General features: G+C 69.0%; 3 protein-coding genes across 5 annotated transcripts in view; 2 read left to right on the forward strand and 1 right to left on the reverse strand.

Annotated features, from left to right (window-relative positions):
* The window catches only part of LOC109686275 (microtubule-associated serine/threonine-protein kinase 3), a gene marked incomplete in the record, with an annotated part of 381278 nt that overhangs the window by 123892 nt on the left and 242221 nt on the right, over positions 1–15165 (forward strand).
* On the forward strand, positions 87–11871 carry LOC109676643 (single-stranded DNA-binding protein 4). 3 transcript variants are annotated; one of them, XM_074053584.1, is made up of 17 exons: positions 87–248; positions 4011–4083; positions 4195–4256; positions 4346–4430; positions 8971–9060; positions 9625–9684; positions 9762–9831; positions 9948–10018; positions 10091–10158; positions 10438–10483; positions 10556–10594; positions 10674–10728; positions 10812–10882; positions 10960–11038; positions 11250–11278; positions 11395–11615; positions 11699–11871. In XM_074053584.1, exons 1-16 carry the CDS (start codon positions 190–192, stop codon positions 11599–11601), a joined length of 1164 nt encoding a protein of 387 aa, XP_073909685.1. In that variant the 5' UTR covers positions 87–189; the 3' UTR covers positions 11602–11615; positions 11699–11871. The 3 variants fall into 3 exon arrangements, with proteins under 3 accessions (XP_073909685.1, XP_073909686.1, XP_073909687.1); XM_074053586.1 differs by having other exon boundaries at positions 89–248; positions 11395–11496; XM_074053585.1 differs by having other exon boundaries at positions 88–248; positions 9948–10158; positions 11395–11496.
* LOC141416578 (inositol-3-phosphate synthase 1) lies at positions 11928–15030 on the reverse strand. The gene is made up of 11 exons (XM_074053577.1): positions 14916–15030; positions 14693–14818; positions 14452–14613; positions 13856–13988; positions 13573–13766; positions 13329–13478; positions 13025–13240; positions 12784–12948; positions 12590–12703; positions 12300–12517; positions 11928–12223 (listed from the first exon to the last, which is right to left on the reverse strand). Exons 2-11 carry the CDS (start codon positions 14807–14809, stop codon positions 12016–12018), a joined length of 1677 nt encoding a protein of 558 aa, XP_073909678.1. The 5' UTR covers positions 14810–14818; positions 14916–15030; the 3' UTR covers positions 11928–12015.

Here is a 15165-nt window from a genome sequence, read left to right on the forward strand (position 1 = left end):
CACGCTGGCGCCGCCCTGGCCGCCTGCAGCTCCCCCGCGCGGACGATGGCCGCGGTGCCCGCCCGGGGCCCGGGGCGGTGAGGCCGGGGGCGCGGGGTAGCTATGGCGACGGCGAGCGCGGCCCCCGGCGCCGCCTGACAGGTGTGGGCCCGGGCGGCGGCGGCGGCCACGACGGCGACGCGGAGCAGCATGTACGCCAAGGGCGCCAAGGGCTCGGCGGTGCCCTCCGACAGCCAGGCCCGCGAGAAGTGAGTGGGCGCGGGGCGCGAAGTGCGATGGGCTCCGAGCCGACGGCCACGGGGCACCAGCCGGGCTCGGCGCGCGCGGGGGCACGAGACTTGCGGGGGCGCGCGAGACCTGAGGGGCGCGAGATCTGGGTGGGCACAGCAGACCCTTAGGTGCGCGGGACTTGGGGGTGTGTGTGGGGGGGGGGGGCCGCGCGAGACTTGAGGGGCGCGAGAGTTGAGGGGTCGCGCGAGACCCTTAGGGGCGCGGGACTTGTAAGGGGCCCGCGAGGCCCGAGGGGCGCGAGATTTGAGGGGTCGCGCGAGAGCGGGGGGCTGGGGGGTGGCGGGAGATTTGAGTGGGCAAAGGCAGACCCTTCAGGGCGCGGGACTTGGAGGGGCGTGACTTGCGGGGGGGCTGCGGGAGATTTGAGGGGGCCGCGATAGAGTTTGGGGCACGAGACCTGGTAGGGTGTATGAGACTCTTTAGGGCGCATGAGACCCTTAGGGACGCGAGATTTGGGGGAGGCTCGAGACTTGGGGGGTCTCGAAAGTGGTAGACCTCCCACCCGCAGCAGCGAGACTGGGGTTCCCAGGCTGCCTATGTGGGGGGAAGCAGGCCTGCCTAGGGGGCACAACCTAGATGGAAGGTTTCCAACGCCATGCCCCAGAGCTGGAGATGAGGGCAGGCCCGCGGGGCGCGTGGCCACCTGTCCCAGCTGCCCAGTGGCCACGGCGTGGCCATGTGCGCCCAGGACCTCGGTACCTGGCTCTGGAGGGCCTGCGTGTGCAGGAAGGGCCAAGGTCCCCTGGGGTCCTGAAGCCCTGCTTTCGATGGATGGCACCCCTGGCCTGTCCCCCGCCAGCTGGGGTCTGCAGGTAGCCACCCAGCAGTGGGAACTCCTCAGGGCGCAGGAGAGTGGGTAGCGGGGGTGTGATGGTAGGGAAGTTCGGCACAGGGAGGCGAGTGTCTAGCTACCTGCCGTGTCATGGACCTGCCACACGTGTACATACACTGTGTAGACGGCAGAGTGGCACAGGCTGAGGAGATGTCCAGGCATGGCATGTGCAAAGGCCCTGGGGCTGGCCCACGCCAAGGTGGGTGAAGGGGCAGCCCTGGGCTCGTCGTGTGGAAGGCCATGGACAGTCGGGACAGCAGGGGAGGCCTGCATAGTGTTCCGGGCAGAGCTGATGGCAGCCATGAGCTAGACAGGAGATGGGAGGGCGGCCAGTAGGTTTGAGTGGAGGTGGTGGGCTCAGCTGGCATTTGACCCCATCAGACATCTCAGGAGAGATGACAGTGACTTGACCCTGTCCTCTGCCCACAACAGGGCTGGGAGGGGGGATTGTCACCATTTCTGACCCCTTCTCCCCATGACCTCACCCTAGCCTGCCCAGCAGACACGTCGGGCCTCAGAACCCTCACCCAGAGCCATCCCATCACCTAAAGGGTCTCCTGGAGACACGGGGTTGGAGGGAGCTTGCTGCTAAAGAAAACTTGGAAATCACCAGGGCGTCTGATCCACAAGTCCCCATGTCACCCGCAGGGACCCCAGGTCCTAGAGGAGAAGCCAGGGGTTTGGCTTCCTGGGCGCCCAGCTGCCTCCTGTCCCTGGCCTTGGATTCCCTTCAGAGTCCCCTCCCTCCAGCTCATGGCCACCCTGCACTGAGCCTCATCTGCCCATCACGGCCTGGTGGCCAGCGTCACATGGGCGGCCCTGCCCTTGGGGCCCCGCAGTCACTCAGAGTCCATGGTGGCAGGAGGCTGGGGCCTGCAGGTCCCTGCACATCGGTGTGTTTAGAACTTCAGGGAGGTGCAGGTGCGGGCCCCAGGGTCTTGGCAGGGCCACAGGAGGCGGACAGGCTGGCACTGGTGACAGGACGCTGCAGGTCGGCCTCGCGGGTTGGCGGAGGAAGGACTGTGGGTCAGAAGGTCACTTTGGGGGACTGGTTAGAGTGTGTGTGTCCAGGGGATGCTGGGCAGTGAGTGTACGGTAATTGCCCATAATTACGGGAGCTCCCATGTCACAAGTGGCCCTCGCGGTGTCTCCTCGCATGCGCGCTCCAGGTCCAGGCGCCCCTTACCCTCCAGATCTCGCGGTCCTTCCGGAGGGGCGCGGGGTTGCCTGTGGCTCTGCCCAGGGCCTGAGCCTCCCCTTGGCCCCCTTCCTCTTCCTGGCACACGAGCCCTTAGGTGGCATTGACCAGTCCTCCCCTGTCCCGTCCTGGGACCCCAGCCTGCCCGTCCCATAGGCCAGAGGGGCAGAGCCAGGTCTCACGTGGTAGGCACAGGCTGGTGGGTAGAGCAGCAGGGGGTCAGTGTGACAGGTGACAGCGGAGGTGGGGGAAGTGCCTCAGATGGGGGCAGCCAGTGCAAAGGCCCTAGGGCAGGAGGCCCTGGGGGATCTCGGGGAATCCAGGCGTCCTTGGTGGCCTGAACCAGGTGTGTGGGGAAGGGCGCAGGGCAGGGCTGGGGTCAGAAGGAGGGGTTCACCCTGTGATTGTTTCAGCTGGGGTCCCCTGAGGCCCAGACTGGCCTCCAACCTCTGGGCTCAAGCCATCTACCTGAGTAGCTGGGACTACAGGTGCCACCTGGCCTCTGGGGACAGGTGGAGGGAGGGGCAGGAGTGGACGATGGGCTGGGGGGAGGGGAGGTCCCCTGGGCCTCTAACTGGTGAGGACTGGGGGGATGGCTGGAGGTGGATGACAGCTGAAGGGACAGGAGGAGGGGAGGGAATGGTGGGCACCTAGGCCTCCAGCCTGGGTTCAGGTCCCTCTGGAAAACCCGTGGGAAGCAGGAGGGAGGGCAGAGGTGGTGACTACCAAGAGATCACCTTCAGGACAGTCCTGTGCCCTGGCTGGGGCTGACCTGACCTTCCCAGACAGCCTGCCTGGGTCCCCCAGATTTGCTCCCTGTCCGCTCCTGGCATCACCTCAGCGTTTTGTGCGCTCCTCTGACCCCGAGAACGGCAGGGGGCGTGGGCAGCCCTGAGCTATTCTGTCGGGAGGGTGGGTGCCCACCGTGTCCGTCCATCCTTTGTGGGCGTGGGTCTGTCAGATAAAGCACAGGATTTGTCATGGCAGTGCTGGATGTGGGGGTGGGAAGAAAGCCTTGAGTCAAAGATAGGTTATTTTAGGACGGGGCCCTGGCCAGGGAAGGGGCCAGGTGAGGACAGCTGAGGCTGAGGCCCGAGGGGACTGGGGCCCCTGTCAGCTGGGAAGCTTTTCTCCACCCTAGCTGTGGTGACGGAGCTGAGGCCAGGAGCACTTGGCTGGGTGGAGGGTGGTCTTGGGGTGGGCGGTGACAGACGTGGGTGCACTCAGGTAGAGTCGGGGTGTCTGGGCAGGGGCAGAACAGGGGAGTGGGCTCGAAGCCTTGTCCTCACCCCCATGTCTCCCCAGGTTGTCCTGCTGGGGGTTCCACAGGGAGGGCCACAGCTACTGCTGGTGACGCAGAGGGATGGGAGACCTGGGCCTGGGGTGCCCTGCTCCACCTGGCCATCAGGAGCCCCTTCCTTGAGGGGTCACCGCACTAGAGCCTCAGTGCCGGCGGGCTGGGGTTGGGATTGACGCACAGAGCACAATTCAGCGGGAGTTGGGGGTCGAGGGCTCTGCAGTCTGGGTGTTGATGGGTGTGTAGGAGTCCGCGCGAGCAAGTGGTTGAGGAGGACTTCGTCGGTGAGCACTGGGGAGCTGGGGGTGCTCTGGGGGTGCTCGCCGGGGTCGTGCAGCTGTGGCTGGGCGGGGGTCCGGGGCCCCCCCAGCCTGAGCGCCCCCCTCCCGCAGGCTGGCGCTGTATGTCTACGAGTACCTGCTGCACGTGGGCGCCCAGAAGTCCGCCCAGACCTTTCTGTCCGAGGTGAGCCGGGCCGCCATGCCATGCCCCGCCCCCGCCCCCCGCTGCCCCTCGGGTCCCGTGGGGGTCGGTGGCGTCCCGGATGCACCCGTGCGCTCCTCCGTGTCCCCGCAGATCCGATGGGAGAAGAACATCACGCTGGGGGAGCCCCCGGGGTTCCTGCATTCCTGGTGGTGGTAGGTGCGGGGGTGGGGGGTGCGGGAGGTCGGGGTGGGGGTGGGGTGGGGGGAGGCGGGGGCCACTATGTCCCCTCTGTCGCCCGCAGCGTGTTCTGGGACCTGTACTGCGCGGCGCCGGACCGCAGAGAGGCCTGCGAGCACACGGGCGAGGCCAAGGGCTTCCAGGACTACGTGAGTGCCCTCGGGGTCCCCCCCACCCCGTTGCCATGGCAGCACGTCCGCGTCCCCGTGCCGGCTCCCCGGTCTCCGCCCACCGCGGGGCTCCCGGGCGCCCTTGGCGTCTCCAGGAAACGTTGTCGTCATGACAACGCGGGCGGGCCCTGGCGCCTCTTGGGGGGATGATTGACGTGGAGCCTGGGCCCCCCAGGTCTCCTCCGCTGCCTGGCCCTCCCTCTCGTGGGGGATCGGGGGTCTTCTACCTTAGGGCCCCAAGGGGACACAGGGCGGCTGGCACGGGTCCGGTCAGGGCCGGCATACGCTAGCTGCTTAAGGCACGCGTGGAAGTCCTTGCGGGGTGCAGCCCCCGGCAGGGTCCTCGCCAGGAGTGGGTTGCTGGGGTCCCCGGCATGGCCCAACGGTGACTGGACTAGGGAGGGCCGGTGTTCTTCCCCGGCCTGGACCCCCCTCATCCCCGATCGCAGATACAGGGTCACGGCGTGGGTTCGAGGCCAGCCTGGCCTTCTGACACTGCCCTGTCCCGTGGCCGTCTGCAGAGAGGGGCAGGCACTGTCCTTGTTAGGAAGGCCACTCCGCGAGGACAGCTCCCATTGGTCCCCCTTTTTGTTTGAATGTGAAATTTAGGAGGGAAGGGGGGTCAGTCTGTCTTCTGTTTCTGCTTCCTGCGGGCCGGGGCGGTGGTCTCCCGGGAACGTCTGATTAACGTGTGGTTGGTGAACACCGGATTTGTCCTGGAGGAACGTTTGCAAACGGATGAACAGGCCCGGCCCTACAGGGATCAGTATGAGGACGAGGACTAGGGGCCCAGAAGAGGTAGAAGCCAGGGCGTGACGGACCCCACGGTGGGCTTGAGCTGGCCGTGGACTGTAAGCTGTTGTGGATCTTTTGCGCGGTCTCTAGAGGACGTGTGGCCCCGTCTCGTGCGTCCCCCGACCTCTGATGATCAAAACAGCACTGCCCGGCTGTTCCGCCAGGAGAAGGTCCAGCCCGTGCCCGCTCTGGAGAAACCTCCCCGGCCTGGATTTCTAGGAGCTGGTGCCCCGTCTCCCGAGGGCATCGGGCAGCTCGAGTGACAATGTCTTGTAAGAGGCCAGGGCGGTTGTCAGAGCCCCGAACCCAATCCAAACCCCGCGTTAATCCCCAGGGCCTCCAGGAGGGGAGTCAGCTGCGTGGCGGGTTAAGCGGGTGGGGAGAGCTACTCCAGGGCGCAGGTCCCCGGCCAGTTGGCAGAGGTGCGAGGTCCCGCCACAGAGGAAGAAGGTTGCACAGCCCGCACGGACAGGGCGAGTCCCGGGAGGGGGGTGACGCCGTTGCTGTGGCTGTGCGGGGGCCTGGGCCTTGTCTGTGGCCAGGGGTGAAGGCGATGCTTGTCCCTGGGCCAGGGGCAGCCGAGAGAGGTGCTGCTTACGGGGCGCGGGGCGGCGAACCGCACAGCTTGCAGGAGCTTGCCATCGGCCCTGGGGACACGGAGGAGGCCCCTCGGGGTGTGTGATGGCCCCGGTGCAGCTGCAGAGGTGAGGGGAGCGGTCCCCAGGGCCACAGAGTGGCGGGCGCCGGGAGGGCCTGAGCGACTGGGGCTGTGCCGGGTTTTGGGGTGGCGGGGGCTTGGTGGGCCCGGGCGGGGTAGGAGCTGAAGGGTGTCTGCCCGCTCAGAGGAGATTGTCCCCTTGAGTTCTGAGAAGGACCAGGTGACGAGGTCACGGGTTGCGTGGGCTGCTCGCCAGGCCTGAGAGCGGGGTTGAGGCTGGCCTGTGACCGAGCTCCTTCCTCAGGAATGCCGGGGGCGGGAAGCCTGTGTCCCCGTGGGACTCGGAGGAAGGCCGGTCCGTGTTCCCCGGGGCTGGCAATTGTAGACGTCTGAAGTGCACCAGGCAGGACGCCCTCCAGTTTGCAGCCCTGGGGACGGTGAGGGCGACCCTGAAAGGCCCCTGCGCCTTTCTTGCGGCTGGCTAGGCGTCCCCCACCTGGACGGAGGGCAGAGCTGCACCGGGAGAGGGACAGGGATGGGCGGCTGAGTATGCGCTTAAGTCCAGAGCAGAGAGCGGAGCGAGGGATGCCGGGCAGCTTGGGTTCAGAGGACCGAGGGCGGCAGGGAAGGTGGAGCTTCCAGCGAATCTGTGGGACTTCTGCCAGCCCTCGGGGGACTGGGGACGTGAACTCGGGTCCACCGTCTGACTGGATAGACCTGGGGAGGCCAAAGCATGGATGGTTTCAGTGCCCAGAACCGAGGCAACGGTGGAGGCCCCGTCGGTTGTGGGAAAGGCCTCGGCCCACCCCGAGAGCCATGTGTGGTCAGCTCCGGGGAGGTCCCTCCTGGATGTGGTCAGGGCAAGGTACGTCATCTGTAGGGAAAGTTGGGCCTGTTCGGGTGACGCCGGTAGATGAGGGTGTGCTGACGGCTGGCGGCAAGGAGGAGTGCGCTGGGGACGTTGGAGGGCGAGGAGATCCGCGGCCAGGGCCTGACCAAAGACATGGGGGCGTCACAGCTGCCCTGGGGCAGGACGGTCCGGGTGAGTTGTCGGGAAGCGTGTGTGTCTGGGTCGGTCCAGGTGCTGGGGTTTGGAGTGGACAGGGATAGGAAGGAAGGCATCCTTGAGATCGGGGAGCGTGAAGTGGGTTTTGGTGCCGGGAATGAGAGAAAGGGGGTGGGGTTCGGGACCAGCGGATGTGTGGGGTCACAGCGGTGTGGGTGACGTGGTAGGGGCCGCCGGCCTTTCCACTGGCAAAATGGCAGTGTTGTACGGAGAGTGTGGGGGGCGAAGCGAGCCTGTGGCTGAGATCCTCAGATACTGGGTTTTGGTCCCTCTAAGTGAATGAAGGAGATGTGGTACTGGGGCTGATTGGGGGACAAGAGAGGGAGCCTGTAGGGTGATGATGACTGGGTCGTGGTGCGTAGCGAGCACAGGGTTTCTGAGATCCCAAACGGTGGGGTCACCCAGTGAGGGAGGTAGGGGTGAGGGGCCGGGTGGGGCCAGGGAAGGCACTCAGCATGGCCAGGACTGGTCGTGGGGGGGAGGCGAGGGGCCGGCCGGCTGCGGCTGGAAGGGCAGGGGAAGGAAGTGAGGGTGGCTGGGAACTGAGAGAATGGCTCCCCAAGAGTGGAGTAGGGCAATGGGGGAGGGTCGGAAAGCAACGAGTGGACGGCTGCGAGTGTCGGGTAGGTCCCCAGGACTCCGGCAAGGCCGAAAAGGTGGCGCCAGTGTCTAGGAGGAAGGAGACAGGCCTACCTTCGATGATGGCGGTTACCCCGGGCTCCGTGGGGGTGTTACCGTCAGGCCGGGGAGTCCCGGGCCCCTTCAGTCTTCAGCGGCCAGCCCTGGATTGGTTAGAGAGGGGCAGTGGTGGGGAGGCTTGGACCGTCCTCCCTGACAGGCAGAGGGGCAATCCATTGCCCAGTGGCCCTACTGCTTGCATTTGGGGCACGGCCCTGGTGGACAGCACAGCCCCAGTGTCCCTCGCGAGGCCACATCTGAACTGTGGACCGGGAGGAGCTCAGGATTTTCCCGGGCTGCGGGAGCCAGGGGTCGGGGGCCCTTGTCCTAGGGCTTGTGCCGGCATTGGGAATTTGGCCTTATCCCCTCCTCTCGCTGTCGGATCTTTGTCGTTCCTCTCGGTAATTGTAAACCTTGAAGGCCACATTTAAAATTTCGGCCTGTGGAGTCTGGGGGCCGTTTTCTAACCTCTTGAGCTTTTTCCCAATGTCGGGAAGGTCCCCACATGATGACTAATGACGGTCATTCGTACCATCGGGCTCCCTGGGTCCACTTCAGTATGTCGTCGTGGCCTCAGTGAGGCGTGAGAGAAAGTGGGCCGGTTTTCCTCCTTTTCTTGGTGGACCTAACTCTATGGACATTCATAACCTTTTGGGCGGCCCTTTCTAACCCCGCTATCAGGCAAGCGACCGTCCGATCCCGCAGAGCCCGGCCGCTGCTCTGGTAGTCCCAGTTGGGCTCTTGAGCTGGGCGGCAGTAGCCCCAGCGGGATGGGGTGTAGTACGGTGGACGTCGTCTGCATGTGCCCTGGCCGCGTCCCAGACCCGTTGCCTCTCCTCGGGGAGGACAGGAGAGGACAGGGTGAGATGCATGTCATGCGGGTCAGGTCAGAAGCCTGGGCCACACATCAGGACTCTTTCACATAGGAATCGGTCAGTGGTAAAGGAGCCTGGGAGAGGTCAGAGAGAGAGAAGGGGACGCGGACCCGGACGGTGCCCTCCGCACCTGCCACCTCCCGTAACGGGCACATGGAGGCAGGCTGCGGGGCTGCCCGCGAGGGAGGCGTTTGTGTGCGCGGTGCTGGGGGAAGGAGGAAGCGGGTGACACGCGCGTGCGCTGCTGCTGAGGTCGCTGGGGCGGAGGCCATCACTTGACAAGGGGCGTCCGGGGTGTCTGCTGAGGACCGGGGCTTGTTTCTTCGGGGTGTTTCCCGGGAGCAGAGGGGTGGTGATGTCTTCAACCGGGGGGCGAAATGAAGGTGTTAATGCCGGCATATTCCTGTTACTCCTGACCCGGTCCTCCGGTGTCCCCCGCCCCTGCAGAGCACCGCGGCGGCCCCCAGCCCCGTGATGGGCAGCATGGCTCCCAGTGACGCAATGGCCGCAGGCCCGATGGCGCCCGGCTTCTTCCAGGTACGGCCAGGCCTGGACCTGGCGGGAGAGTGGGCACCGCAGTGGATGCGCACATGTGTCCCTGGCCCAGCCACCAAGGCAGAGCTGTGAAGCAGGGACCAGCAGGGGCCAGCAGGGGCCAGCAGGTGTCTCTGCCCTCAACGTGCACGGTGCACTTGGGGACACTGGCCCTGGGGCGCCCTGGTGCCAAAACTCCTGCCCACATCCCTTCCCGCAGGGTCTCTGTCTGTAGGCTGGCCACACTCCCGCCTCCAGGGAGCCCTGTCCCCTTCCCCGGCCAGGCTCAGCAGAGCCGCAGGAAGCCGGCTTCCGGTGACCCCACCCCGACATACCTGGTTCTGTCCTAGGGCTCCCAGGGTTCCCCATTGCCCCCCCACAGCCCCAACGCCCCTATGCTGGGGCCTCACGGCCAGGTAAGGACCTGCGGGACCCCACCCCCCGGCAGTGCTGGCCGCTGTGTGGCTGGGGCTCTCCAGCGTGGGGCGCAGACATAGCAGGAGCCGGGAGCTTCTGGGGGGAAGGCAGGGTGGGGGGCAGTGCTGATCCCCCACCCACCTCTTCCAGCCCTTCATGTCACCGCGGTTCCCAGGGGGCCCCCGGCCCACCCTGCGGATGCCGAGTCAGGTGAGAGAGGGATGAGGGGAGGGGTCGGGCCGGGGCCGGGGACCCCTTAACTCAGTGCTGCCGCGCCCCCTTCGCAGCCTCCCGTGGGCCTCCCCGGCGCCCAGCCCCTCCTCCCCGGCGCCATGGACCCCTCCCCGCGGGCTCAGGGTGAGTAGGGAGGCGCCAGCGGCCGCCCTGCCATGGGGACCCCTGCTGCCATGGGGACAAGCGCTGGTGCTGGCCAGGGGCCCAGCCCTGACCCCTTCCTTTTGTCCCCGCCGCAGGGCACCCGAGCATGGGCGGCCCAATGCAGAGGGTGACGCCTCCGCGGGGCCTGGCCAGCCTTGGGCCGCAGGTGAGGCGGGGCCCGGTGGGTGGCGGACTGGGCTGTCCCCGCGCTCCTCTCACGGTCCCTTTGGCTCCCCAGGGCTACGGGGGCGGCATGAGGCCCCCGCCCAACTCCCTCGCCGGCCCGGGGCTGCCCGCCATGAGCATGTAAGACCTGGGTGTCCCCAGCTGGTGTCCACCGGGGATGGGGGTGGGGGGATCCCTAAATTCTCAGGGCAACCTGCATTTTGCTTATTCTGCTGTCCCTGCTGGGCGGGGAAACTGAGGCACAAGGTCGCGCTTAGTCCCTAGGGAGTGACGGTCTGGGATGTGAGGGCGGCTTGGGGAGCGCCTCACGTGGACCCCTGTGGGCAGGCTGGGGTGGGTGGGGTGGGAGGGGTGTGGTGGCCCCTGTCCAGCCCCAGCGTCCCCGTCCGTCTGTCGCAGGATCCCGGGCGCGCGCGGCCCCTGGGCCAGTCCCAGCGGCAACTCGGTGAGTGCGGGAGTGGGTGGGGGAGGCGGGGTGTGACACGGTCCCCGCGCTCACTGCTGTCCCTGTCCCCAGATCCCCTACTCCTCCTCGTCCCCCGGCAGCAGCTACACGGTGAGTGCGCAGGCCGGGCTCGGGTGCGGGCGGCAGCAGGGGTGTCGGCGGCGCTCACCGCCCGTGTCCCTCCGCGCAGGGACCCCCCGGAGGAGGCGGGCCCCCCGGGACGCCCATCATGCCCAGCCCTGGAGGTACGGGCGTGGCGGGCGGGCGGGCGGGCGGGGTGGCCGGTGATCCGGGCCGCGCCCCCGGCGAGCCTGCGCTGTCCCCGCAGACTCCACCACGTCCAGCGAGAGCATGTACGCCGTGCTGAACCCCATCGGCCCGGGCGCCGCCAGGGCTAACGTGAGTGGGGTGCGGGCCTGGCCGGGCGGGGACGCGGGGTTCGCGGGCCCGAGTCCCACGTCGCCCTGTGCCCGCAGTTCCCGCTGGGCCCTGGCGCCGAGGGCCCCATGGCCGCCATGAGCGCGATGGAGCCACACCACGTGAACGGATCCCTGGGTGAGTGCGGCCCGCGCCCCCTGCCGGCCGAGCCCAACGCGCATGGCGCTCGGGGACCGCAGCGGCCCCGCCCCTCAGTCCCCGCCCCTCCCCTCAGTCCCCGCCAAGCCCCGCCCTCTCAATCCCCGCCCCTCCCCTCGCAGTCCCCGCCCCTGCCCGTCTCCGCCCCGCCCCGCCCCGCCCCGCCTCAGCCGTGCCGCCTTCTCCGCAGGCTCTGGCGACGTGGACGGGCTGCCGAAGGTAAGGGCGCGGGGCCCGGGCTGGGGCTGGGGCGTGGGGTGGTGGTGGGCGAGGACCAGGGTGGCGGGGGCGACCGGGCCGGGCGGGGACCGGGCGCTGACCGCGGCCGCCCCCAGAGCTCCCCCGGCGCCGTGGGCGGCCTGAGCAACGCCCCGGGCACCCCGCGGGACGACGGCGATATGGCCGGGACCTTCCTGCACCCGTTCCCGGGCGAAAGCGTAAGCGACTGCGTCGACTCCCCCACCGCGGCGGCGGCGGCGGGCCGGAGGGGCCTGGCGGGGCGGCCCCGGCGGGGCGGCCGGGGGGCCAGAGCAAGACCGTGACCGCGGCGGGCCAGGTGGGGGGGCGGCCGCGCACCTACCCCTCCCCTCTCCCCGTCACCGGGCCCCGGGCGGGGCTGAGCCCGGCCTCTCTCCGCAGTACTCCCCGGGGATGACCATGAGCGTGTGACCGCGGGCCCGCGAGCCCCGCGCCGCGGACTCTCACGCGTACACACGCAAGGACCTCAGCGACGCTCGTCCCACGCTCCCCGCCGCGCGCGTCCGGGGGCTGCGGGACCGACGCCTGTCAATAAAGGAAACGCGGTTTTGGTAGCCGTGTCCGTCCCTGGCTGTGGCCGCGCCGCCTCTGAGGAGCGGGAGGGCGAAGCTGTCGCACACGTGGGTGGGAAACCCGCTTTATTGTCGGGGGACCTGGGCACAAGGGGACAGGAAGGGGGCGCGTGGACGGCCGCGGCCTCAGGCCATGGGCACCTGGGGAGACTCCGCCTGCGGGTGCCTGTTGGCGTCGCCGGTGCAGCCGTTGGTGGCGGCGGGCGCGGGCCCCTTCTTGCACGGCAGGGGACTGGTGGCCGCCACCAACCCGCCTCGCTTGACGCCGGGGCCGGGCCGCTCCATCTTGTACTCCAGCAGCATGTGGTTCTGTGGCGGGAGCCCCACGCACGCCCTGGGGACGGCGGGGGTCAGCAGGGCGTACCCCGAAACCCCGACCCCCCTCCGCCCGCGCCCCTGCCGCCACGCACCGGAGGATGTTCTCCACGCAGCCGCGCTGGCGGAAGAGCGCGTTCACCACCGGGCTGCCCGGCGGCACGAGCGGCGCCTTGAACAGGAAGCCGAGCAGCGACAGCACCGCGTGGAAGCCCTGCGGCTCGGGGTCGCTGTCCGTGCGGAAGCTCACGCGCTGGCACAGCTCGGTCAGCAGCACCAGGTCCAGCATGATGGGCGCGGCCAGCAGCGAGTCCTGCGGGGGGCGGGGTCAAGGCCGGCCGGGGGCGGGGCCCCGCAGGCCACGCCCACCGCGCCTCCCCCTCACCTCGCACGTGTTGTGCAGCACCAGCGTGTTGGTCCCGCCCAGCATCAGCTCCGACGTGTACTCGTCCAGCGCCCGCTTGCTGTCCCCCACGTAGGGCACGTACTTGATGACCACCTAAGGGGGCGGTCGCACGTCGCACGGGTCCCCCGCGCCCCCAGCCAGCCCCCCGCACCCCCCGGGACGGCCCCACGCACGCAGTGGTCCGGCTTCTCGCCCGGCGCGTACAGCACCGGGTTGCTCTGCACCATGTCGTCCACCACGCTGCTCTTGGACACCTCCTTGGAGCGGAACTGCTGCGGCGCCGACAGGTTGCGCCCGTCGTTGTTGCCCAGGTGGTTGTAGCTCACGATGGACATGGTCTGCGGGCACGACCCCCGTGACCGCGCTCACCCGGGGCCCCGCCCCCACCACACCCGCGCTCCCCGAGCCGCGTACCTTGAGTCCCGAGCCGATGAGAAAGTCCACGAGCACGGACTTGACCTTGGTCTGGCCTGACTTGAAGTCGTCCCCGCCGACGAACACGCGGCGCTGCGACGCCAGCTCCAGCGCGCCGGGCACCAGCGTGTTCTGCGGGGACCCGTTGAGGAAGGCGCAGCCCTCCAGGATGCTGGCCACGGCGAACAGCGTGGACGGCGACACCTCCAAGCCGAGCTGCGGGCGCGGGGGGACTGGGAGTCAGGGGTCAGCGGCCGGGGTCGGGCTCGCCCTGCGGCAGCCCCGCGCGCTCACGTGCGCCCACCTCGATGGTGCGCAGCAGGTTCTCGGCCGTGTCGTTGAGACCCGGGATCACTTCGCAGAAGCGCTCCGTGTTGGCCGTCCACAGCACGATGACCTTGTCCAGCCCCGCGGTAGACCTGAAGTCGCGGATGTCCTTGCGGATCTGCTCCAGCTGGGAGAGGGTGCGGGAGGGGTTGTACAAGTGGAACTGGGGCCAGGGGAAGGGCAGGTGGCAGCAGGGGTCACGCGGGGAAGAGGGAGGGCACCTGCTCGGCGCGCGTGCCCGGGATGAGGTGGTCGGCGCGCGCGTTCTGGTTGGCGGCGATGAACTCGGGGATGTAGACCGAGGGCCGCGGGCGCAGCTGCTCCATGTGCGGCCACAGCTGCTCCTGCAGCCCGCAGTCCAGCACCTGCGCGCGCCGCATGGCCTCTGCCAGGTTCAGCGACGAGATGTCCCAGCCTGGGGAGCGGACACCCTGACGCTCGGCCACCCTGACCCTCGATCCTTCCCGAGACCCTCCCCCCTCCCCTTCCCCCTCCCCCGCCCACCATCAAACACGAGGTCATCGGGCGCCACCATGGGCAGCAGCGCACGGAAAGGCACGAAAACCTCCTGGCCGTCAGCATCCAGACCCAGGCTCACGGTGCCCGCCTGCATCAGCGAGCCGTAGTAGTTGGCTTCCTGGGGTGGAGGGGAGGTGACAGGGGACGCGGGTGAGGGGACGCAGCGAGGACAGGGGCCGGCCTGAGCCTCAGGTTCCGCCCGCTTTCAGGAGCTCAGAGTCTGGGCGCGATCCGCGGGGCCACGCCCACTCCCCCGCCCTCTGCGGAGCGCGGCCGCCCTAAGCCACGCCTCCGTGACACCGCCCACCGGCGCACCCTTCGGCATAGGCTCCGCCCCCATGACGTTTCCAGGCTCCGCCCACCCCATGCACGCTCCACATTAGGCCCCTCCTCCACGACCTCCACCGAGGCTCCGCCCATGCCGTACTGCCTTCTGCGTTTGGTCCCTCCCCGTGACGTCACAAGGCCCCGCCCACCACTCCGCCTTAGGCCCCGCCCCCGCAAAGGCCTTGGGCGGTGCCCACCTCGCGGGCCCCGCCCGGATTCCCCCACTGCCCCCCTCGGACCGCGGCGCCCCCCACCTTGCGTCCGGTGCGCGTGGACCAGGACAGGCGCAGGCGGTTAGCCAGCACGGCCGCGGTCAGCGTGGAGCCGTTGTTCCCGCCCCAGCCGACCAGCATGACCCCGAGCCGGGGCACCTGCCGGGCGGTCCGGAAGGTGAAGTGCGTGGACGTGGGGCGCACCTGGGGCGAGGGCGAGGTCAGCGGGGGTGACTGGTCCATCCCCCCGGCCCCTGTCCCCCGGACCCCGGCCCTCGCCCACCTTCAGGCCGCCGCCCTCGTGGCTGACGCTGGTGGTTCGGTACTCGTACCGCGCCTCGATGGCCTCGGGGGTGTAGACCACGTCCGGGCTGTCCACTACGAAGTCGGTGGCCTCCATGGCGGCGATCTGAGGGGTACAGGGCTCAGCCGGAGTCCCGGGGTGGCCACGACCCCGATCCCGATCTCCCCCCCACACACACCCCGGAGCCCGAGCCCGCACTCACCGCACGGACGGCAGTGGGCAGTGGGCAGTGGCGGGCAGCGCGGGCTCCGGGCGCGCGCAAACCGCGGGAGAAAAGAGCCGCGGCCCCGCCCCGCCCCGCCCCTAGGGGGAGGGGCGCCCTTGGGCCGGGGTTCGAAGCCAGCGGGGCCCGCGGGGTGGGGGCGGGGCGCGGCCAATTGTCCACGTTACCAGAGTGGACAGTGAGGCCCCCGCCAGCCGGGGGTGGAGCTGGGTCTGCGCGGGGGGAGGGG

Source organism: Castor canadensis, chromosome 14 (genome assembly GCF_047511655.1).
Source record: "Castor canadensis chromosome 14, mCasCan1.hap1v2, whole genome shotgun sequence".
NCBI classification, from domain to species: domain Eukaryota; kingdom Metazoa; phylum Chordata; class Mammalia; order Rodentia; family Castoridae; genus Castor; species Castor canadensis.